The sequence below is a fragment of the Mus musculus genome, chromosome 4, assembly GCF_000001635.26.
Source record: "Mus musculus strain C57BL/6J chromosome 4, GRCm38.p6 C57BL/6J".
Taxonomy (NCBI): domain Eukaryota; kingdom Metazoa; phylum Chordata; class Mammalia; order Rodentia; family Muridae; genus Mus; species Mus musculus.
Genome location: NC_000070.6, coordinates 107,178,630 through 107,204,631, shown reverse-complemented (window position 1 = coordinate 107,204,631; position 26,002 = coordinate 107,178,630). Strand labels below are relative to the sequence as shown.

The 26,002-nt window shown below is 42.2% G+C and overlaps 1 protein-coding gene across 1 annotated transcript; it reads right to left on the bottom strand.

The window, feature by feature from the left end:
• Positions 1-3,635: 3,635 nt before the first annotated feature.
• Positions 3,636-26,002, bottom strand: Tmem59 (transmembrane protein 59). Its single transcript, NM_029565.3, has 8 exons — positions 25,715-26,002; positions 18,749-18,854; positions 16,919-17,013; positions 13,945-14,097; positions 12,089-12,170; positions 11,252-11,333; positions 7,018-7,126; positions 3,636-4,264 (listed from the first exon to the last, which is right to left on the bottom strand). The coding sequence occupies exons 1-8, from the start codon at positions 25,901-25,903 to the stop codon at positions 4,109-4,111; spliced, it is 972 nt and encodes a 323-aa protein (NP_083841.4). The 5' UTR covers positions 25,904-26,002; the 3' UTR covers positions 3,636-4,108.

Here is a 26,002-nt window from a genome sequence, read left to right as displayed (position 1 = left end):
ACTTCTAATAGGGGTGTGAACAAACAAACCCTACTGTGAATTATCTAATCAGATACTTGCTTCATTCAGATGTTGCAAGTCTGAGTTATCAGAATACATACAGCCAAACAGTATGAACTTTAGAGGCATGGTACCCCAGGAAAGTGACATGGTGCTTTTCAGAAAGCATCACCTCGCCGGGCGGTGGCGCACGCCTTTAATCCTAGCACTCGGGAGGCAGAGGCAGGCGGATTTCTGAGTTCGAGGGCAGCCTGGTCTACAAAGTGAGTTCCAGGACAGACAGGGCTATACAGAGAAACCCTGTCTCGAAAAACCAAAAAACCAAACAAACAAAAAAACCCAGAAAGCATTACCGTGAGCTTCGGTTGAAATCTTTCTTTTCCAGTCAGACTCCTTTCTACCCAAGTCCTCAATGGCTGCTAACGCTGCAAACAGTTCAGGTGCAGAAAGCACACACAGAAGCAGAAAGTCAGGTCAATCCAACAACCTGAGCAAGCAACGTAAAACAGCTTACTCTTAACATGTCAAAAAAATCCAGACCACCCCGACTGGGGGCTAGGTGAATTTGGTTGCGGAAAGATAGCTCAGTGTTCAATAGATCTGAACTCAAGTATAGCAGGCCTGTGATATCATCACCAGTAGAGCCCACATTGCAGTAGATGTTAATTAATAGCAATAAAAACAATACTCTGAGATCATAGAAGGGTTACAACTCCCTTTCGACGTTATTTTGTGCTAAAGGTCTGTGGCACAGAATGCCTGTCCTTAAAACCTTTCATATCGAGTAACTGAGTCTGGGGAGATGGCTTAGGAGCTAATCTGCACGAGGACCTGGGTTTGGCTCCCCAGCACCTAAATAAAAAGTAGGGTGTGGTGCTGCAGGCCTGTAACTCCAGCGGTAGGGAGACAAACAGGGAAGAGGATTTCAGGGGCTTGGCCGGCCAGTTTAGCCAAACTGTGCTCCAGGTTCAGTGAGAGGCCCTGCTTTAAAAATAAGGCGTACAGCAACAGAGGAGACTGATGCTGACCTCTGACCTCTGCACATGGATACACTGGGGGTACACAGATGTACACACATGCACTCCCAACAGAGCATCCCTGATCTAAATAAGTCAGTTACTAGCAGCACAGGAAGGGTAATTAGCAGTGAGACATGAAAACAGTTTTCATAATTTCAAGTAAGGTAAGGGTTGGGCCTCAGAAGCCATATTAACTGTGCAAGCCAGCTTTCCACTGAAGACAATGCAGTCTCCAGGGTCTCAGCCTCTAGTGCAGGCCACACCTTAAGCCCAGACTAAGGTAGAATAGTTAAGGAAAGATGAAAAAGGTAACTGTAGCTGATGATACTCAAACAGGTCGCTTAGCAACTGGAAGCCTGCGGGAGGGGCTCAAGGGCAGCTGAGGTGAGTCTACCCTGTGAATGTGCAACTGAAGATGTGGTAAGGCGACTGGCTATTCGACAACATGGCTTGAAAACTCAGCCCAACAGGAAGCAGCTCGTGGTTGGATCTTTGTTCAGCCTTTTGTTTGTTTGGCCTCACTTAGAGCAGTGGTTCTAGGCCTTCCTGATGCTGCGACACTTTCCTACAGTTCTCATGTTGTGGGCCCCCAACCATTAAATTATTTTTTCGCTACTTTATAACTGTAGTTTTGTTACTATTATGAATTATGATATCAATCTCTGATATGCAGGTCATCTGATATGCCACACCCAAAGGGCTGTGACCCACAGGTTGAGGAGTGCTAATCTGAGTCAATTTGTTGTGACCACAATGCAGGGTCCTAGGCTTAAAACATATTGCGGGGAACAAAGCCTAAACAATGTAAGTAAAGAGAACAGGATTGTAGTTCACTTAATAAAATGATGGAATAAAGTGCTCACCCGTAAGGAATCCTAGCACTAGGGAGGCTGAGGCAGGAAGATCTGGTTCAAGGCTTGACTGAGGAATATAGAGGCTGTTTTAGAAACCCAAGGGCTAGGACACAGCTCTACTGTAGAGTGCTTCCTAATATGAGCAAGGCCCTGGGTCTGGTCTACAGTACAAAACCAACAATGGGGCTAAGCTATGGCTGCCTCAGCCTTTGCTCCCATGCCCAGGCTGCTCCACACTGCTATCTCAGAAGCATTCTGAGACCCATTCCCCAACAAGACCCTGTGGCTTAACTTCTTTGTCATGACCCTCCATTATGTGCAGGATCGAGGCTTACTGAGGTCTTTTATTCTTCATATCTTCATGACAGCTTGGCCTGCTGAACAATCTGCAGTCCCTGGCTTCTTGTCTCTCAGCTTAAGCACACTGTCCCCACTGCCTACAACACTCTTCCCTGATCTTACCCAGCTTTTCCATTTCCCTCCAGGCTGAAGCCGGCCACCACTTCCTCCCAGAATCTCCCAGAATTAGTGATGCTCACAGTCCTTCAGCTTTACCCAGGTTCAGATGTAAAACACCCCCACAAAAGGTGCATGTGTTGAGACTTGGCCCTAGGTCTTCTGTCTTTCAAATCTAGACACACTATCTTAAAAACAAAGCCTATAGTTTGTGACCAACATCTTCCCTGCTTAGCTGTCAACTGTATTTTCTTGACTTAGAGAAATCTGACAACGGCACCACAGTGAGGCCTTCCAGTGACAGACAGCTGCCACCCAGCTCTGAGATCAAGGATGCTGGTTAGCAAAGGTGTTTAACATTTCCTATGTGGTGACTCAGAACCACATTAACATCTGGTGTAAGATGGTATCTGATTTTGCCCTTATTTTAAGTATCTATTACTAGGACTATCAAGCTACCTCAGCAAGAGCTGAAGTTTGATTCCCAGCACCGACGTGGCAGCTCAGAAGTCTCTGTAAATCCAGTTCTGAAGGATCTGATGTTCTCTTCTGACTTCAGCAGACAAAAAGTGTGCACATACAGGCAAAATACTGATATACAGAAAATAAGTATCTAAAATATTAATAATAATTGCCTATCACTGATGGTAAAGGAAGGGCAACAGTGTCAGTTTCTACCAAGTCAAATCTATGCTTAACTGTGCATCATGGGAGAACAAGGCTAGTGCTCAAATCTATGCTCAACTGTACATCACGGGAGAATAAGGCTAATGCTAAAATGCCATTTCTCTCTAAAAATATCTTGATGCGATTTTAAAGAGGTCAAACAGCTCCTTTGGAAAAATTCTTTCAACTCTAAGCTGTGCAAAAAAAACCACATCAAGTGGAACTTCAAGAGAGATGGCTGAGCGGACAAAGCATTAGCTTCAAAAGCCTGACAACCTGAATTTGTCATTTGAGTCCCTGGAATAAGCCAGAAGCTCTCAGGCCAGCCCGCCTGGAGTACACAGTGCAGCAGCAAAATACGAGCAGAGGACCCATCTCAACCTGGCAAGGGAAAGAACCGACTCCTGAACACTGTCCTCTGATCTTCACACACATGCTGTGGCATGCAGATGTCCCCGACATCCAACATCCAACACACACACATACACACACACACACTTTACACCACTTCTGAGAAGGCCATTTTTGTTTTCACGGCAGCATCGCTCGATCGAGCTGCCATAGAACAGCAGACACACAGCAACCCACGACTCTGCACTGGGAAAGGAGAGGGAAGAACAAGAAAGCCCAACACTCAAGCTTCAGAACATAATTATTCAAATAGATTTTAATGATTTCAATTCAATACAACTGAAAATGTAGTGTCATTAAATAACATTTCTGCTATAATCCAGAGGACAGTTTGGAGGCCATTTCCGGGCAGAAGCATCACACCCTAAGGTTTCGGTTATTAAGTGAGATGACTGACGGGGGGCATGGCAGGGGCGGGGCCACAATGATCAGCTCATAGAATTTGGCGAAGAGAGGAAAAAAACCAAAACCAATGCAACTAACTAAGTAGCTACAGATATTAGTAAAATAAAAATACAACCCAATGTCCATCTTAAATGACTAGAAAAATACAGGTAAAGTCACAGCAAATAAAGTCTTCACAGAGTTTGGTAACTTTATTTGCATTTTATAGTGATTTCTTAAGGCCTATGTCCAATGAAACCATCTTAAAAAGCTCTATGAGGAATGGAAGTTTATGTGTCCACGACTCTTTTAAAAAGCTTAGATTTCTGAGTGAGCAAGGTTCACCTTGGTGGGCAGGGGCCCTGCCTCCTCATGTTCTTCAGTCTGAGACCTAACAATCACAAGAGAAGGAGCTGGGTATCTGCTCAGCTTTTGTTCATTCATAAATTCCAAGTCACCATAGATACTCAGCTTCTGCAAGAGAAGAACCAGAACACACCATTAACGTAGACACTCAGGAATCTCCCCACCTAAGTTCCCAGGCAACGGTTCAGTCTCTGGAGGTGCATGGTGATGAGTTCTGATGCTTGGGAGGCAGAGGAAGGAGGCCCCTGCAAGCTGCAGGCAGCCAGTGCCACACGGTAGGATACAGTCTTAAAACAGAAGACACAAAACAAACAAACACAACTGATCTATGGACATCTGGTTTGAGCAATTCTATCTGTATCTTAGAGACTGGAGACTGTTTATGGATGAGACTCAGCCTCCTGTACATGGCCCGAAGGGTGTTCCCACACGTCCTAACTTAATCCTTAGAGGCACACCAACGAGTACCAAAGAAACGTACTTCGTTTTAAATGAAGTTAACATGGCCACATCAAGAGCTTTCATTCTGGAGTTTTGGTGGATGTCTCAAGTGACCTTAAGTCTCCTGTTCAGTTAAGAAATGATTTGCTGCAGGTGTCTAACTTGTCATACAAGAAAAGTGACACTCACTGGTATATAAACAGAAACATCCTAACACTAGTAGAAAGATCTTCATGAATATATACAATTCCTCATGCTGTTACTTTCAATGAGACACTAAGGAAGCAGGGTCTGGAGAGACAGCTCCGGGGTTAAGAGCACTTGCTGTTGTTGCAGAACTTGGGTTCAGTTCTCAGCACCCACACTGGGCAGTTGGGAACTGCCTTACACCACACAGTAGATCTGATCCTGTCTTCTGGTTCTGTAGGTCCTGTATGCATGCACATGGTGCACACACAGATGAACAGGCACATACACATACATGTAAAATTAAGTTAAATTCTAAAATAGTTAAGATAAAAAAATGGAGAAATTGTCTCACAGAATTATACAATCCAAACAAAAGAGAAAGATCAAGTCATGCCAGAGAGATGACTCTGCAGTTGAGAGAGAACTCTACTGCACAGGGCCTGGGCTCAGTTCCCAGCAGGCACATGTCCACTCACAACCACCTGAACTCCAGTTTTAGGGGATCCAATGCCCTCTTCCAGCCTCCATGGGCTCCTATACACACAGAGCATATAAATTCAAGCAACACACATACACACATAAAATACATCTTTAAAAGAGCTATCTGAGCCGGGCGTGGTGGCACACGCCTTTAATCCCAGCACTCAGGAGGCAGAGGCAGGCGGATTTCTGAGTTCCAGGACAGCCAGGGCTACACAGAGAAACCCTGTCTCAAAAAACCAAAAAAAAAAGAGCTATCTGAATGGGAGGAATTATTAGGTGAGACCATCCCAACAAGTACTTCCCAATCAAGTGAGAAGGGAGGGCAAAGCATGAAACACCCGTCAAGGGGTAGCCACTTTCCCAGTGTCAAAACAGGTGCTGAGTTCAGCAGCTCCTGAGGCCAGAGGCCTGGCTCCTGACTCCAGGCCAGACAAAAAGGTTTGTCTGTTAGAATGAAAGCCTGCTTTGGAGTTAGAATGAAAGCCTGCATCAAAACAAACATCTACCATGAACTTTACTCTAGCTTCACTGCGTCCATAGCTAAGCAATCACAGAAACATTACCTAGATTTCCTAAGGCTGCTTATTCATATATAAAATAAGACAAGACCTGCTGTGCGTCAGGCATGGGGCTGGAGAGATGATGCAGAGGTTAAGGCTACTGGCTGCTCTTCCAGAGGACCTAGGTTTGATTCCTAGCATCCACTTAGTGGCTAACAACCATTTGTAACTCCAGTTCCAGGGGATCCAGTCTTCTGGCCTCTATGGGTGCTGTACACACATAGTGTACGAAAATACTATATATATATATATATATATATATATATATATATATATACACACACACACACACACACACATATACACAATTAAAATAAAAAGGAGCCACATAGATGGTAGTGCTGGCCTGCAATGCCAGTCTTGGATCTTGTTTCAAGAAGCAAACAAGAAGGAGGGAAATTAGGTAGTAGGATATTGCTGGACACTGGGTTGACATTCACAAAAATACTCTGCAAATCTTAAGGAACGACCTTGACGCTAGTTAGCATCCTGCCCCAGTTTCCAGGCCTTCCATGGTACTTGCTGTACCACATGGTGACTCACCACACACTCTACTGCACTTCCCTCCTTGCTCTCCTCCTGTGGTATTTAGACACACAGAACTCTCGCTTGTTTCGGTTGGATTTGATGTCAACAGACGTTATCCCACATTTAATTATATAAGTAACTTTCTTTTCTTGGAAACTAAGTTGAATCAGCAAATTACAGCTTTTCCCCCAAACAAATATCCTTTACCTTAACAACTGTATCTTGAGCCAGTTAAATTTTAATTACTAAGGAACAAGGTCATAATCTCTTTGAGGTTAGCTACCAGAACAGAAGAACTCAGAATCAAAGATTTTCTTAGTTTCTAAAACAGTATTTATGGTAATTCATAATTTTAAGTGGCTCCACAGTCCCTCTCTCACATTCCAGCTTAGAGAGCAGTACCAGCAGTTTGCTTCAGTCTCAGAGAAGAGGTGAGGGCGCTGTGCTCAGGCCCACTGGCACATACGTGTCAGTGCAGAGTGCGAGCCACTGCAGCTGGGCTTACAAACGTGGTTTTCATACGGGCCAATCTCACCTGAGTAAAACCACCAAATCTCTCATTCTAGCAGAAGGGCCTTATTTTTCTAGTTAAACAGCACTTAAATTGATTAATCATGTGACTCTGGCTTCAAGTAGCCCAGGGGTTAAAACCAGACTTACCTCAGGGGGAACATACTGTTCTACAGCTGTAGCAACAGCTGCACAACAGATCCAGAGCAACACCATCACCGAGAGGACAAGGGTTGTGGTTAAAATCCATCCAGAGTTACTGCAAAACAACACAACAGTCAGTCACATTGCCTTACACACACAATACAAAACTCTGTGCGCTGTCTTTAAAATTAATAACAAAATTTTATTACATCTAGTTTATTAGGATGATTTGATGTTCTTTCCTCTATCTCTAAAATGTCTGTAGTATGGCTAAATACCTATTACAAATAATGATGAAATCAGACACATAGACTTCCTACTATGTATATAACATTTCCTCAAGTTGTTGGGATTGGTACTATACACCTTTGATCACAGCACTCCAGAGGCAGAGGCAGAGGCAGATGGATCTCTGAGTTCCAGGACAGCCTGGTCTAAATGAGCTCTATGACAGTCAGCCTATACAGGAAGACCCTATTCTAAAGCAACAAGAACAAAAAACCCACAAAACCAAAAACAACTCCCATCAAATTACTGTCAAGAGCATTTTAATTATTTACTTTTGAGGCAGACTTCATGGAGATCAGGCCTCAAACTTGGTATGTTGTAAGACTGGCCTGAAGCTCCTGCCTTCCTCCCTCACTAGGATTGCAAATTTAGACCACCAAACCCGGAGAATACATTCTAATTACTAAATTAGACAAAGCAAGCAAGTATCCTCTACATTGAACATCATGTTTCTTAATTTGTAGGCTATTACAATAATACTCATTTAAGAAAATATCCCTAAAAGTTAAGGTAAATTATAAAATGATCATTTAGTTTGCCTCATGCTCTAGCCAAGGCATGGTTTTGTCAGCTGCAGATAGTTTCTGTGATCGTGTTTTGAATTCTGGAAACTTTTCAGAGGGTACATAAATGCTAGGGCCTGGAGAGGAGGGGTTAGTGGTTGGTGGTTGGTGAGGGAGTGGTTGTGGTTGTAGCTTTGTTAGTAGCTCAAAGAAGAAACAAAAGGAAAGAAATTACATTCAGAGGGTTCTATTTCTCTCTCCCTTGTATCCTTCTTTCTCTCCTATTCAGTGATAGGGGATGAAATGAGGGCGGAGGGTGGAGTTAAAGGGTGGGAAAAATGAAGAACCTGCAAAGTAGCAAAGTTTAGCTACAAAGGAGGGTGTAGTGGCTGTTCCTGGTTGTCAACTTGACTATATCTGGAATGAACTACAATCCAGAATTGGAAGGCTCACTAGTGATCTTAATTTGGAGGCTTGGAGATACAAGTTTCTGACATGAATCTTGGCTTGGAGATCTTGAGGCATAGTGGTTATGAATTCCAGATTAAGACAGGGAGATCTCCGAGTTCAAGATCACCTTGGATTAAAGGCGTGGTGGCATATACCTTTAATCTGGGCTACACCTGCTGGAGACCTACATAAGGACACTGGAAGAAGGGAGATTGACTCTCTTCTTCGACTGCTTGCTTTGTGGGACTGAGCAACTGCTACATCCTTGGACTTCCCTTCACAGCTGCTGCTGACCACTGCTGGGAGTTGGACTAGAGACTATAAGTCATCAACAAATCCCCTTACTATATTCTAGAGAACCCTATCTAGTACAGAGAGCATTTAGGACTCTCAAAGTCTGTGACAATTCCTAATTCTCACAAGTTCATTCATTCATGGTCACAGGACCTCTACTGTAGATCACCAGTGATCCATTCACTTTTTGCCACAGCCTAAGCAAACGGCATGCCACTCATTGTCTCCCGACAAAAGAGGGAGTGGGCTGTTGGAGACTGAGCTGAGTTTGACTCCAGGAATCTAAATAGTAAAAAGAAAGAATTGTTCTCTGATCTCTATATGATCCTGTGGCACACACACCCATAGTCAAACAAATAAAATATTTTTATGTTTATTTTAAAAGAAGTAGACTCCTAGAAAGCATGCAATTTTACTTTAATGCTAAATTTTTAATATTCCAATTTTTAAAAGGTAACAGAGTAAGAAATGTTGTTGATAAAAAGCATTCACTCTCCTTTGCATGGTCCAGTCTTCTCCTAGACATAAGGAGCTTACTTCCATGGGTGAGGACAGATCTGATATCTAGACTGCAGCAATCAGTACAGCCAGAAAACTGGGGCTCACCTTCAAGTATAGCTATAGCAAAGCAAAGTAGATCCTGTAGATGTCAACCATCTCCATGACCTCCTGACTTCCCTGGCCATTGCCCTAATCTCGCCCCATAATTTCCTGCTCACAGATCTCCAGCCTGATTCCTTTATCTATCCATTATATACAGGATTGTTCCTGACACTCCTTATTCAAATATGGGATATATTATAATAACCCATATTTGTACACAGAAACTTCCAGAGAATAAACTTCTACTAGTTGAAAGTTAGCTACTTTCTAAGTAAGACATTCAAAAGATTACTTTAAAATTGTTAGGTTCGGCCAGTGAGAAGGTGGAGCTGGCAAGGATAACTTGAGTTTAATTCCCAGAACTCACAGAGTGGCAAGAGAGAACCAACTCCCACAAGCCACACACACACACACACACACACACACACACACACACACACAGAGTCTCCCTCTCTCCCTAAATAAATTTAAATATTTCACTGCAGTGTCATACTCAATCAGAATGGCTCCCCTAGAACAATGTATTGTAAAGCATAATGGCTTACAGCTTTATCAAAATGCTTGGTCTAGTACATAATACAGTAGAGAATAAGAGATGCATGGCCCAACTGCCTTTCTTTTTGTGGGTGAGGGGACAGGGAGGGCTCAGTAGGCACTCCTATGGTGAGCAGATATAACTGTAAAACCCTCTTCACCCATCAGAATGCCTGACAGTCCTTCCTTGGAGGGGGCATATGGTAGCCGTCACTCGTGCTTCCCTGTTTTCCTGTGCCCCCTAAGAATCTTGCACAGAGTTGACATCCTCTACCTCTTTTTAATCTATAGTCCTTACCTATCTGTCTAACTGCTCATCTGTTCACGCAGACAAAAACCCAATCCTTGACTTATTCAGACATACTTTAAAGTTGAGCGCAATTAATTGATGTATTTAACTTAGTGTGTGGTAGTCAGGACCCCTCGTGGTGCTGACTCTCCTCCCACGATGTGGTTCCCAGGACTGAACTTAGCTGATCAGGCCTGGCGTCACCCACTAAGTCATCAAAGCCTTACTGACTAAGGCCCTGATGGAGTTCAATTTAAATATGTGGGTAAAACAAATCAAGGAATTCTAACAAAAAGGCCCTTAAAAATATCTGTTCTGGGCTGGAGAGATGGCTCAGTGGTTAAGAGCACTGACTGCTCTTCCAGAGGTCCTGAGTTCAAATCCCAGCAACCACATGGTGGCTCACAACCATCTGTAATTGGGTCTGATGCCACCTTCTGGTGTCTATGAAGACAGCTACAGTGAACTTGTCATATATTTATTAAATAAATAAATAAAACCTTTAAAAAAAGAAAAAAGAAAGCCCATTTTTTTAAAAAAAAATATCTGTTCTGTTTGGGTTTTACTAAGCATAGAAAGTGAAAGTAAGAGAAGAGGCTGAACAACAGGCAACAGGGAAGTGAGACAGAGGGGTTTCTGCCCTACTGTGCGGCAGCATGACCACAGTTAACAGTACTGTTAATGTACTGTTTGAAAATGGCTGCAAAAGAGGATTTTCAATGTGATTTCAAAGAAATGTAGATGTCTAAGGTGATACATATGCTAACTATCCTGTCTGATCATCACACGAGGCATACACGTATAAAACATAAATATAAATATAAAAATCATCACATGAGGCCATCACTGGAAAGAGAGGCCCATTGGACATGCAAACTTTATATGCCCCAGTACAGGGGAATGCCAGGGCCAAAAAGTGGGAATGGGTGGGTGGGGGAGTAGGGGGGAGAGTATGGGGGACTTTTGGGATAGCATTGGAAATGTAATTGAGGAAAATACGTAATAAAAAAATATTTTAAAAAAATCATCACATGAGGCATACATGTATAAAACATAAAACATGCCATATCCCACATATTTGAATAAGTACACGTCTATTTAAAAAACAGTATCCATTTTACCTTCATCAGACTAATCATTCAAAAGTAAAAGTTTGGAAAGGAAGTTGAAAATACATTGTTTTTTTAACTATTAAACTTCTAATTTAAAAATAACAAACAGAATGACTGAAATGAACCAGACTTTATCTTTCGTGTACATACTAAAAAGAAATACATACAGAGATAGACATCTTAAAAAGCCATCGCTTTCTTCCTCTTCAAGGTAGTTCCTGTGTGCTTGTGAGTTTCTCATCTGCAGATCTGAAATAAGAAGGCACCGTGTTGAATGATTATCCTAAATGCCACTCACTCTATTCTAGATATGCATATCCTCTAAGGAGCTTTCTAAGTGTAAGCTGACACATTCTACGTGTTAATTCCTTTGGCACATCAAAACCAAGTAAGCATCCTACCGTATTATGGACTTCCTGCTTTACTTGTAAATGTTGTTTTATAGCCCAGGGTAACCTTGAACTCACAGCCTTCTGCCTGCCCCTGCCTCCTAAATGCTGGAACTAAAGGTGTGTGTTATCATGCCTGGCTCAAATGTTTTTGATACTGAAGTTTCCTGTTGAATTACATGTGAACTTGAGTAACAGAATTTGTTTTATTCTATCCTAATTAAAATAGTCTATGTCAGCATCATCTACTCATTCCTACTCAACAATAAATCAGTAAGTTAACTGTATCAATAAGTAAAATATGATAGGTAGACATTATCAAAGGCAAACTGCTTTTGCCTGATGTTTGATGTTCCTATGATTTATAATTCATATCTAGTATGGAAATAAAAAGAGAATAAGGAACTCATACTTTCAAGGTAGTGTTACAACTAGGCTTATTGGACCTCCACCCCTCCACACTTTGTTAGTTCACATTCAATACTAGCAGCATTACCAGGATGTGGAACTCATCAGAAATGCAAACCCCCAGGTAGATGGAACCAGACCCAGTGCACTGGAAGTCAGAGTGAGCAGTTACAACAGATCTGACCATCTACTTAAAATAAAACTTACAGGACATTTTGCTTAAAGATGATTCTCTCAAGTTTGTAGGCTCCTGCTCCAACTGCGGTGCATACTGAATTTCTGGCTTAGACTAAAACGGTGATGAAAGCATTATGTCATTTATACCTCAGACATTGTTTTTAGTAGTAAGTTTTAGAATACACCATCTATACTATTAACATTCAAACTGAAAAAACAGTAACAGATAAAACACATCACAGTACTTCACTATTATTTATCTGGTAAAAATGAATTCTAATTTTACTTGATCAGAAATAATTCTGCAGCCTGCTTAAATTTGTAACCAAATAATTATTATATATTATCCAGATTATAATATTTTAACCAAATATACATATGATTTCTTTCCTCACCTGAAACATTCTGTTCTTTCCTTAACTGTAAGCATCCGACATGCTACAGCCAAGCATTCTACACCTCATATCTTTGAGCCTCTGGAAAGGGACGTTCTGCATCCAAGTTATACTCAAACTGATATAGACTTGAGAGAAAGAGATAATCTCTCATCTTCTGAGGATGCTTTTATGTAAGTAGCTTTAGGACACAGAACTTATCCATAAATATAAGAAGAGACTGTGTTTTCTTGTCATCAAATTAAGTACAGAGGTCCCAAACTGAGAATCACAGAAATACTAAGGATCAGAAAGTAGCCACACCACTCAACTAGCGATAATGCTTCAAAGCTGTGGATTACTTCTTGAGAGCAAGATAGTGTCACAACACAATTGGCTGACTAATATATATGAGGAACTTCTGACATAGGGTGTTAGGGTGCTCTATGGGTGTGGAGCCTAAAATGCCCTGAGTTTGAGTTGAACATTACTAGTAACTGACAGCATGACTTTAAGCAAGCTGGGTGCACAGCTTCCTCATCAACAGCAGGGGTACTACAACCTCATGAAACTGTTCAGAGACTTCAGATAACACAGTTCTCTATGCCCATGGGTTCTATGTCACTGTATTTCATATCCATGATTAAATCAATCATGGAGGAACATCTGTACTGAGTGTGCGTAGGCCTCTCCATCATCATCAAACAATACAATATGACAAATATTTGTGCAGATTTCACAAGCAACTCAGGGGTGATTTAAAGTGCAGTCACGCACTGCATGACTTTTCAGCTAAATGACCAGATAGTCAACAGCAATGCTGTAATAACATTACCACCTAGTGATACTGTAGCCATCTCAGGTCAAGAATACTGTATTGTTAAATGACCCATAACTGCACAGGGAGGGAGTTTGTAGGTTATATGTAAATGCAATGTCATTTTATATTAGGGAATTTAGCATCCCCAAATATTAGCATCCTCAGAATCCTGGAATGATCCCTTACAGTGCTCTAAGACAACTGTACATAACTTTCTATATTAGCACTTGTTAACATCTTATCACACTGTCAATTATTAGACAAAAGAAAAATTACCTCCTAGAGGGCAAATGTATCTGTACCATGTTCTTACAGGCAGTTAAAAGGAGAACTACTATAGACTTCCTATTATGTCATTAATGTCCTAGTGTCTGTGTTGTATGCCACTATTTATGGTGAGTTATACAATTCTTACTTTCCCGTCTAAATTTCTCACTTAATCAATTTAGTCACTATAAAATCAAGAAGACCACATAACCACTAAGCTTGAGGTAATGCTTTCAAGGGAAGAAGCAAAGGTGGTAAATTACACTGTGTCCTGCTGCTCGGGTTTCACTGAAGGCCAGTTAAGCAGCATTACTGGACAAAAGCACTTAGGTGACTGATTACATGGTTCTATGCCAAGACCCTCATGTAAGACATGACATTGACTATTGCTGAATTTAGGTCAATGTGTAAAACACAGTTGTCACCTGGAATATAACTATTTTTCCGTCATCGGCTTGAAGATAAAAAGTCCATGAAGAGGTTATGAAGCTCTGTGCAGAGTCCATCATGTCACTCCAGAACGACCTCACCAGAGTCAGAGGGAAGAGGAGATGCATTCTTGGCATCAGGGACATGAGCTAAACAAACAAACAAACAAACACTTTTAAGTAGTAAGGAATATATTATTTATGGTGTGTGTATGCAAGAGAACAAATCTTCCTGGAAGAGGTTACAGATAACTTCATGAACAGTCACAATCATCTTTGGCTCAAAGCTTGTTATACTGATAGAAGTTGTGGGTTGTGTATGAAAGTGTTTGGTGAATTTGAGTACCCTGGATGTTGGCTTTACCATAGTTAATTTGCATCAGCAACAGATTGTAGTCTAATAGAGCCAAGCCCCTGAACATGGACACTCTTAAGAGCTCATTAAATATGGACCACCAAAAGACAGATTTTGAATGGGAAAGGAGAAATCATATTCTTATCCTTAACATTCCTGGGAGTGGAAATCATGTCTTTATGAACATCAAAGGCAAAAATGTATGCAGAAAATATGAGACGTGGCTGCTGACGGACATTCTGTGGTATTAAGTGATAGATGCTGCTGACAAGATCTTAATACCAACTGGACAACTCTGCTCAAGCCCAGTTCTAGTTTCTTACTAAGTGGCTCTGACCTGGAGCACAAGCTTGGGATGCAGACTACTGAGCCCTCCAGACAGCTTTGGCTTATCTGACATCAGGAGACACACCACTATTGAAATGCAAAGAACAGGCTTTTAGAATAAGAAAATCTGTACTCAGGGTCCAGTTTTCCCACGCGATAGCTATAAGACCTATCACAAATCCACTCCAAAGTATTTACTGAGGTTACAGATTTAAGGAGCTCAGAGACCAGGTGTTTCTGGTTTTATTTTTTTGAGATAGGGCATTGCTGTGTGGCCCAGGCTGGCCTCCCACTTGCAACCATCCAGGTTTAGCATCCTGAAAGCTGAGGTTACAAGTAGGATTACTCACGGTGTCTACTTTAATCATCAATGTACACCTGTGTTTAACCAGAATATTTTAATTAGGAGTGGGATTCTCACAGGGCAGCGTGCGTATCAAAGGAGGGAAGCCTACCGCAAACAGGGGTGAGGGGGAGAAGAAAAGTGATTGTTAATGGGTGAGACTTTATTTTGGGGTGATGGAAATATGTGGAATTAGATAGTGATGATGCTTGTTCAACTGCAAGTTATTCTAAAATTCTAACTTCTAGAAGTCTGGATTTTTTTAAATATGTGAACTATTTGTCAAATTTTAAAAAATTTACAAATTCCATGGAGGACAATTTTGCTCTATTTCTCAATAGAACTGCACAAACTTCAGCAATTCTAATCTTATGTTCTTATTTTATGACATACTCACAAATGTATAACACTTATAAAAGAAAACTATCAGAAGGAACTTTATGTTCTCTAACAAGAGGCTGCTTTAGTTGGGCGTGACAGCTCAACCCTGTAATTCTAAAATCAGGAGCTTCAAGGCCTTCATCTATATAACAAGTTTGAGGTCAACCTGAACTATGTGAGATCTTGCCCAAAAACAAACAAACAAAAAACCAACCCCCAAAACAGGGGCTTTTGATACCACAATGTATATGTATGGAATATCATATAGTGAAAGAAGATAAGCTTTTTGTGCTTATATTAACCAAAACCATTTGCACATCCTTGCACACATATAAAGTACTCCAGCATGAGTAACCCTGGCTGCACAGTGGAGAAAAAGCCTTGTTCCCATGGGAGCATCTGCACCCGTGTCCAGTGCAAAGGACAGAGACACACCCTCCGAGTTGTAAACACTGTACCTTGAGCTTCATACAGACTATATTGCTTATGCACAATATTGAAAAATTATTGTCTAAAACGAATTAATTAAAAACATTTTATCCGGGCTGGAGAGATGACTCAGCAGTTAAGAGCACTGACTGGTCTTCAAGAGGTCCTGAGTTCAAATCCCAGCAACCACATGGTGGCTCACAACCATCTGTAATGGGATCTGATGCCCTCTTCTGGTGTGTCTGAAGGCAGCGATGGTGTACACACATACATGAAATAAATAAGTAAATCTTAAAAAAACAAAACAAAACAAAACATTTTTTCCTAAAACTTAAGATCCAGCAGGGCATGGTGGTAGACGTCTTTAATCCCAGCACTTGGGAGACAGAAGTAAGTAGATCTCTGTGAATTCAAGGCCAGCCTGGTTTACAAAGCGAATTCTAGGAGAGCCAGAGCTGTTATACAGAAAAACCCTGTCTCAAAAAACCAGAACAAATGAGTGAATAGACATAAAACTTAAAATCCTTTCCCCAGGACAGAGTTTCCGAGGAGGAGGAAGAGGAGATGACGCAGTAGAGGCTCTCGGGAGCTAGGCTCTGGGAAGCGGTTGGTACTCAACCCTGTATGTACCTGTGAACTACTGAACTACTAATGTAGGAAGATGACAAGATTTCCATTTAGAAAGAAAGATAGCCAGACCCAGGATAAAGAAAGAACTAGAAAGGGCTGAGTTGAAAACAGTCTAAAAGTGAACTGAACAATACAGATGACTGACGGCAATGATGATTCGAGGCGGTGGCAAAGGCGCTCAAGAGAGGGACTCCAGTATCACCTTCTCTTAAGCCAATTTAGGGTTTTGGGGGGTTTTTTTGCTTTTTTTTTTTTCACATGTAAAATGGAGGTACCTCACTAGACTCTGACAAAAAACAAGATGAGATTACAGATATAATATTTTATAGAAAAATATTTTCAGAAAGCATTCCGGTAATTTTTCCATCTGCAAACATAATGCTGATGAATGGAAACTAAGTGTAAAATCTAACAGTAAAATAAGACCACGCTTGCAATGACCATGTTGAATAACCCAAGTCGAAGCACATAAGCAGGCAGCCAGGAAAGGCAGGATTGTGTCTTACTTGTTCTTGTCTCAGTTCAGCAAATGGCAACTGATCCTGGCAGCCAAGATGACAAGCATACTGCTCATCAGGTTGGGAATATGCTTCTGTGCACGCTGGAAGAGGAAACGACAAATTCTTAGAAAGAGGGGAGGGGGTGAAGACAAAAGCTGCAAAAGAGAGAGATCTGGCATACTTCTAGGACTGGAAAGACACAGACATACTTCAGTATTTCCTCTCCGTGAGCAGCCAGACTTGGCAAAGGCAGAAGAGACTTTAATAGCATTCTTTCATCTCTCGCCTACAAGTCCAATGTCTCATGAACGAGCGGATTCATCTCAGACCCGGGCTCTGGCTATATGATGACATTCACGTAAGGTATACTCAGCTGGAAAGTTTGTGGAGAAGGGAGAAACAGACTGATGTCCCTATGATGTCACTGCAAGTTGAAACCCATCATCTTGGCTGTAGCCTTCAATCTGGGCTGAGGGACTAAACCTCTGACTGCTGATTTTTCTAAGCCTCCATCCCCCCACCCCCACCCCCGGACCTTATATGAACTAGACAAGTATTCAACCACTGAGCTGTATCTCTAGCTCTGTTTTTATTTTGGGACAAGGTCTCCCCAAGTTGCCCAGATTGGCTGTGAACTCACTCTGTAGTGCAGACAAGCCTTGAACCTTCCTGCCTCAGCCTCCCAAGTAACTAGGAATACAGACTTGTGCCACTTAGCCTAGTTTGATTGCTGCAAGTCTGAAATGGAAAGACTACTACCCAATATAAGAATGAGACAATGTTTGTCAGTTATTTATATAAATATTTGCGATTATTCAGTTGAGAAACAAAGGCATCAATATGGCAAGGGGGAAATAAACTAATTAGTCTATTATGCTAAATTCTAAGAAAATAGAAGCAGAAAATGTTCTGCAATGAGGAATTTTAAAGGCTGAACAGGGCTGGGGCTGTGTAGTAGGCTGGGGCACAGCACTGGCCTGGCATACACTAGGTCCTGGGCTCCATCCTCAGCACTCCTAAGACAAGAAGCAGCTGAAACGGGCTGTCAGACACACTTGAATCCTCCAGTTCACTGCTTCTCACTCAGGTAAGTAACATACTTCTCAGAGGCTCTAGATAAGCTAACATAGCACTATGAATATATAAATATGGCCAGTGAGGAGCCTGAGCCACAAAAATAAGGTCACAATATCACACAATAGTGTGAGAGCCACCTCAGGGAACAGCTGTGTCCTGCCACATGGAGTATACTGTGTGTGTTGGGGAACACAGACAAGATTCCATTACTGTTCTTTACAAAGGTAAATGTCCCCTGTGTCCTGACTGTAGGTGTCTTTTATTAAACACGTCTCTTTCACCAAAAGGTAAGAAGAGTGGTTAAGTGGTGACAAAGCCTCGGGTTATTTTCGCTGGCATGACTGATAAAGAATACTCTAAAACACTTCAGAGTCAAAGGCCTGATTCAGTAAAAACCTTGGAGCTCTGTCAACCAGCCGACTGATGGAGAGGCTCAGGGAAATTATACCATCCATGAAAAGGTAGTGGTGAATTATGAGTTGTATAATTACCTCTGCATTTGTCTAAACAGAATGCTTGGTTAAACAAAGGAATCCTATCCACAGCACAAAATAAACACTGTCTCATCACAGATGGATTAAAGCCAATGCCATTTTTAGCAGCCTCTATTAAAACTCTAATTTTACAGTTACAGTATGGTGGGTGACTAGTTTAAACAGGATGTCTACCTTTTCTAGGAAAAATACATAAAAAGCATAACTCAACTCAAAGAAAGCCCCAAAGTTATGCATGGCTGACGTCATTAGCATAGCCTCTTACCAGATTCACATTCCAGCTTGGTCCGATTTAAATCAAGCCCATCATCCACAAACTGGCAAATTGAAAACAGCCTGCAGCCTCTCTGGCATGCGTATAACTCCTCTTCCTGGGAAGTTCAAGAACAAAGAAGATTACCAAAAAATAAGATGTTTCTTTCAGCTGGAAAAAAAAGTCAAGAAGAAAGCAGAGTTAAGTGTTTGTTTTAAACCATACAATAAGTTTTGTACTAAAAGAGAAAAGTTTTAGTTCCTAATTTGAATTATTTGTTCATAGACGTGGTCTCTCACACACTAGGTTAGTTTCTACCTCCCTGTGCAATCAATGATGACCTTGTACTTTTGTTTTTAAAGAACTTTATTTTTATTTTATGTATTTTGCCTGCAAGTATGTCTGTGCATCACCTACATGCAGTGTCCATGGAGGTCAAAAGAGGGCATCTGCTCCCCTGGAACCAGAATTACAGGTAGCTGTGAACTGCTATGTGGGTGCTGGGATGGAATGTGGGTTCTCTGGAAAAGCAGCTAGTGCTCTTAGTTCCTGAGCTATCTCTCCAGTTCCTGAGTTTGTACTTTTGATCCTCCTGTCTCTACCTTCCTACTGCTGGGATTCCCTGCTCCACCACACCTGGCTTATGTGATGCTGGACATTGAGAACCTAATAACTAAGCCACATCCCCAGTCCCTATTTCTTTATTTTAAAAGAGACACTAAGAAAAAAGCCAAGTGGGTAAATATACTACCCTTTCTGCATATTCTGTGGCCACAACAAACAGGTAGAAAAATCAGAAATAGAACTAAGAATGACAGTATGAATCCTGCATAAGGCAGAAAGGAGTTAGCAAGTACCCAGGAGTCACTGGTATGTTTTTGCTGCATCCACGTGCATAACCATCTGCTTATTAGCAAAAGTATCAGGACCAGCCTCATAGCGCAAATGGCAAAAAACAAAACAAAAGATGAGGTGAGGTATCTATACAAATATTCATGTGGAAGGGTTTTTTTAGATTTATTTATTATTTTTTAAAGATTTATTTATGTATGTATGTATATGAGCACACTGTGGCTGTACAGATGGTTGTGAGCCTTCATGTTGGGAATTGAATTTAGGACTTCTGCTTGCTTGTTGTCAACACCTCTCACTCCAGTCGGCCCGGCCCGCTTGCTCTGGTCAATTCTGCTCATTAAATCCCTTCTCGCTCTGGCCCAAAGATTTATTTATTATTATATATAAGTACACTGTAGTTGTCTTCAGATGCACCAGAAAAGGGTGTCAGATCTCATTATGGGGTGGTTGTGAGCCACCATGTGGCTGCTGGAATTTGAACTCAGGACCTTCAGAAGAGCAGTCAGTGCTCTTATCCACTGAGCCATCTCACCAGCCCCTGGAAGGATTTTTATATGTTTAAATTTTTTTAAAAATTTGTATGTATGCGCGTGGAGCTCATGTGTACACAGGAGCTTGGGGAGGCCAGAAGAGGACATCAGAACCCCAGTACTGGAGTTAACAGGAAGTTGTGAGCTGCCACATAGTTGCAGGAAACAGAACCTAGGGTTTCTACCAGAGCAGTAGGTGCTCTTAACCAATGAGGCATCCTCCAGTCCCAAGGGTTTTTATTTTAACTTTTAATTGGCTTACTTTAACTGAGAATACAAACAAGAGCAACAGGGTGACATATGGGAGCAGTTACTGCAATCAGCTAGACCAGAATCAAATTCTTCTGGTTAAAAAACAAAAACAAAGCCGGGTGGTGGTGGCGCACGCCTTTAATCCCAGCATTTGGGAGGCAGAGGCAGGCGAATTTCTGAGTTCGAGGCCAGCCTGGTCTACAGAGTGAGTTCCAGGACAGCCAGGGCTACACAGAGAAATCCTGTCTGGAAAACCCAAAACCAAAACAAAAAACAAACAAACAAAAAAACCCAAAACCAAAACCAAAAAACCCAAAAAAAAACCCAAAGCCTGTGCAAGTTACTTTACCTGTTGAAATCTCAAATCTGCTAATCTTACTAAAATGTATGAGACACATGAGGTGCTTAATAAATAAATATTAGTAATAATAACAATCACAATAATATTTTTTCTTTTATAGAGAAATGTTTTAAAAGCAGAAAATAATAATTACAAGCATTGAGAGCTATAGGTGAAAATCAAAATAGGACTTTTTTTCTCTTTTCTTAGGAGAGTTCTTCACACTTAGAAAATAGTTATGTGCATAATGAGACTATAAACAATGATATCAACAAGCTTTTCTTTCCTTTGATGAATAGGGTATTTAATAAAAACCCTAATGTCCTTGTACCTTTCTGTGTGATTCACTCTGCACAAACAAACTGTCAGGCACCAATGAAGAAACATGCACACGTTCCAGCCATTACTGCTGCGGTGTACACTCCCCCCCCAGCCTGCGGTGTACACTCCCTCCCAGCCTGCGGTGTACACTCCCTCCCAGCAGAAGCACTAGTAAAGCCCATGTAGCAGCAATAACCCATCTGAAGGGATGGCTGTGAGTCCTACATGAGGATTTGTTGTACAGCTTTGGAGGTGGCTCACTTTGTGAGCTTGGTTCTCAGGTTCTAACTGCAGTAGTTGCTTTGGAATGCCACATACTTCCCTGGACTGCACAGGGAAGAGCTCATTACCATGAACTATACCAGATGACAGTTTACCAGATGTAGAGCTATGCTTGCTCTACATCCCAAGCTGGCCTGGATGCTTAATGCCCATCTTTTTCAGCTCCCGAATATTGGGACTGCTCACTGTGCCAATACACCTACCTCAGATAGGCTTTCTTTTGTTAAACCAACCCCAAAAGACACCCAGAACCAACGTCAGGAAACCACATGGCATTCCAGTGGGTCAGGAATCAACCCCAAAAGCTCAGCCTTATCACTTTGTACAGCCTTAGGCAAGTTACTAATCTCTGATTCTCAGTGTCATCTAAGTTGTAAATAAGGATACTCTCACATTAATCTTACACACTAGGAAAGTTATAAACTCATATCATGTACTGATAGAGATTATATTAGTAATATAGTCATAAACACCCACAATGTACCAGGCTGTATGTTAACATTTAATGTATTATATAACACCCATAAAGAGTAGGCTGGAATGCCAGGGTGGGAATATGGGGTTGGGTGGGTGAATGGGGGAGCACCCTCACAGAGGCAGGAGGAGGGAGGATGGGATAGGGGGTTTCCGAAGAGGAGACCTAGAAAGGGGAAAACATTTGAAATGTAAATAAATATCCAATTTAAAAAAAAAAAGAAAAAAAAAAAAAAGAGTAGGCTGGAGAGATGACTCAGTGGTTAGGAGACTGGCTTCTCTTCCAGAGGACAAAGGCTCAGCTCCTAGCATCCACATGGCAGCTCACAACTGTCTGAAACTCTAATTCCAAGAAATCCATATCCTCTTCTGGTGTCTGCCAGCACTGCACTTGCCTGGTATAGAGACAAACACGGAGGCTAGACACCCATACACATAAAATAAAAATACTATTTTTTTAAAAGCAAAAAAAAAAAATAATATTCTTAGTTCAAACATTTTGTATTTTACAGAATATAAATTCAAATATGGTAAACATTTCAGTTCTATGCATCTCAAGTTACTGACAAGCTTATAGGAAATATAATCTCCTAACCGAGCAAGGAAAGGTTGCTTCTCACCATAATGAGTATCAGCTAAGTAACACAAGGTCTTTGGACAACAGTGCTACCTAGATAGCTTTCATATCCATTTCTTCCCCTTAGTTATGTAGCTAAGTCGGTCTACCTTGTCTGCCTTGCTTTGGCTAATGTTTGTAACTGGTTGTGCTCTGTAGTCCAGGCTGGCCTCATACTCAGAGCAATCCTCCTACCTCAGCCTCCCAAGTGCTGGACTACATGCATGAGCTACATGCCTGCTCTAAAGTATTCTCTTTCTTAGTACTACAAATGCAAACGTGCACAAACCCGACTGCACCCGTATGAGAAGAAATAGCCACCTATGGCTGTGTTAGGCATTGCCCTGAAAGCGTCAAATTATCTTCAATCTTCATACTAGCTCCACAAATATGTGGTTTTCCTACAGTTTACAAAATTAAATTCTAAGAAATCAATTGAATGGTAGGAATACAGTTAACAGTGGAGCCAGAATGGATTACAGGTTTGCACGACTCTGAAGCCCATGTCGTGTACAAACCTGACCACAGACTAGTTATTAACAACAGGCCTTATGTTCCTTACATTTGAACCCAGACATCATACAACTAAATCTATGAGAACAAAGGGCAAAATGTATTAATTTTAGAATATCTACTTTATGTCTTTACAATACTCTATGTCCTTACAATAAATAATTATAAAGTCATTTAGAAAAGATTTTTATCTGCCACTTATCAGATGAAGAGAGACAATGTGAGTTTTATAATTCATTTACTTTCTTATTAACACACCACTTTTTGCCTGCAGCGCAATGCACAGTAACTCAGTGAGGGCCTCTAAAAACCAGTAAAATAAGTATTTGTAATAAAACTTCATTCTTCAGTGGCAACAGCATAGGGCAGCCAGCTTGAAGACTCGATTTCTACTTCACTACTTCTTAGTTATAGGATCTTGGCTAAGCACTTACCTTTTTACTCGTTTTTTTTTTTTGTTTTCTCAAATTTTCCTTTTTTCTTGTTTTTGTGACAGAATTTCTCTGTGTAGCCCTAACAGTCCTGGAACTACCAGACTGGCCTCAACTCAGAGATCTGCCTACCTCTGCCTCCTGAGTGCTGAGATTAAAGGTGTGCACCACCATGCCCAGTAGGAGAGTAAATTTTGAGCTGGGTGCAGCAGACAAGACTATAATCTTAGCCCTTGACATTTACTGATAGAGGGAAGAGAACAGAGTTAGCTGGAGGCCATCTTGGACTGTATGTCAAGACAGTGTCTCAAACAAACAGTCTAAAATATGCAGGTATTCCTAGAATTCAGAGGGTGAGGCAAGGATCCTACCAGAGATCCTACCTCAGAAACAAAACAAATTTAAGTCCAGGACAGACAGGGAGCCAATGATTTGGAGTTCTGGTTAAGAACAGCATTAATAAATTAGTGAAAATGACTTATCAATATCACATCAATTATTAGCAACTAGTGAATATTATAATGCCTAAGGCATCTGATTGGCATGGTGCGTGTGTATAGCCCCAGCAGCACCGAGGAACCTGAGGCAGGAAGGCTGAGACTGAACAACCAACCTGAACTGTAGGCAAATCCTGTCTCAAACACAAACACATCCAAGAAATATCCAAAGATTCCTGGTATCCGTATCTTTCAAATTATTTATGTCCCCAGTATTCTGTCTTACTCTACAAATTTCCTAGGAAAGCCTTAAAAGAGGGAACCAAACATTAACATAACATAAAGCAAACCTCAGCCTAATTCTTGGCCAATTGGTTCGGGTAGAATCTTTTGATGATGCAAGCTTTACTGACTGACATCTAAAGAATTCCTCTTACTCCCTGAGGTGAGCAAGGCAAGCCTTACACCCGTGACCCCTGACCTCAGCCTCCAGCAGGCTGTAATTTACAGGTGTCCATGACCATCCCAGCTCTTCATTTCTCCCAACTATTTATTAATTTCTAACTTAGAAATTTTAAGGCTAGCCGGTGCTGCAAGCCTTTAATCCCTGCACTTGGGAGGCAGAGGCAGGAGGATTTCTGAGTTTGAGGCCAGCCTGGTCTACAGAGTGAGTTCCAGGACAGCCAGGGCTACACAGAGAAACCCTGTCTCGAAAAACCAAAAGAAAGAAAATTTAAGGCTAATCTCAGTACAATCTTGTGGCGCCGTTTATGTTTTGCTTGTAATTGATGACCCTCAGATGGGTAAGGGGGACAAAATGCTTGAAGGTACAGAATTTACACTTTTTAATATCAAAGACAGGAAAGCACTTGTCAATATGGAACATTCTAAAGTCACTGGGACTGCCATTCTAGTCACTTTGTACCTTTAGAAGGCAAAGAGGGAGAGCCACAATGGTTAAGCAAATAGCATACAGAAGACAAGGCCAAAAAAAAAAAAAAAAAAAACCACGCGCATCAGCGAAAGCCCTTACAAAGCCAGGTGGGGAGGGGCATAAACCCTAATTATATATGGAAAATGAGTGGGGAGAACCACCAAGCAATTTAGAATGTTGAGTAAACAGAATTCATAAGAAACTGGAAAACAACTTAAGAAGGCAGAATTAAAGGCTAGGCAGCGGCTGCGGGCAGGGACCAGGGTTAGGGATCGGTCTCTCCTCTAGCTACACAGTATAGGTTTTCCGTAGGACAGTAGAATTTCCTGATCCACTCCACGATTCCTTATCTTCTGCACTGAGTGACGTTTATTTTACTTTATTGTTTTTTGAAGACAGACCCCCCCCCCCCCAACCGCCGCCTCACAAAGGCATCCAGTCCCTTGCGGCAGCGTCTCACACACACTCAACACAGACAGGAAGTCCTCCCTTCCACGGTGTCTGGTAACTACTGAGGCTGACTTCACACTTCAGACCGCAAAGGAATTGTCAAGCTTTCTCCGACTCGGGGAACACAACGCGCTTCGTCCCAGAGAGGCGCGCCATCAACCCAGACTGGAAGGCACTATTTTGTGCACGCCTGCGTCCGCGCCATCCTCCCCACCCCCGCGCTGCTAGTTAGGTCAGGACCTCGCGTTCATCCTCCATCTACCCTAGCAAGCGATCGCCTCCCTGGCGGTCCCGCGGGCTCCCAAGGGCTCGCCGATTCCGCACATTTGTGTCCCCCCCCCCAACCCCCAGCCTATCGCCGAGACCTGCAGCACAAACTTCCGGCAATTTCCGCAGGAGCAAGGAAAACTGCAGCTGCACCGAGTGGGCAGCGGCTGAAGCACAGCTTCACCACTAGGGCCCCGGCGCTGACCCCGAGGTGGAACGACGCGAGCTGGGGCACCGAGGGATGAGGGGAACTCGGGACGGATGGGCCCTGCCTACCTTCGGGTAGGTGTGCAAGGGGTAGGTCAGCTGACAGGCCCGGTGACAGGACGCTGTGTCTCCCAGGACCGAGTCAAAGGCTTCGGCCGCTGCAGTCCCCGAGCCTCCGGCCAGCGCCATAGTCAACAGCAGCAGCGGCGGGAGCCCCAGTTGGGCCTGGACCCAAAGCTTCCCCTTTGGCGCCGCCATCTTGTTCCCCTCTGTCACAGCAGCTCGAATTGTTGCTGTTTTCTTTTCAGGCTTTCTCCTTCTTCCGGGCCAGCCCCTTTCCCCGCCCCTCCGGCCCGC

What these genes read in the sequence shown, in the direction of transcription:
- Tmem59 (NM_029565.3), bottom strand. Translation starts at nt 25,903, where the DNA reads ATGGCGGCGCCAAAGGGGAAGCTTTGGGTCCAGGCCCAACTGGGGCTC. An exon ending in CCTTGCACACCTACCCGAAG is followed by an intron (nt 18,855 to 25,714) that starts GTAGGCAGGGCC and finishes TGAACTTCCCAG; the next exon opens with GAAGAGGAGTTATACGCATG. An exon ending in CAAGCTGGAATGTGAATCTG is followed by an intron (nt 17,014 to 18,748) that starts GTAAGAGGCTAT and finishes TTCCTCTTCCAG; the next exon opens with CGTGCACAGAAGCATATTCC.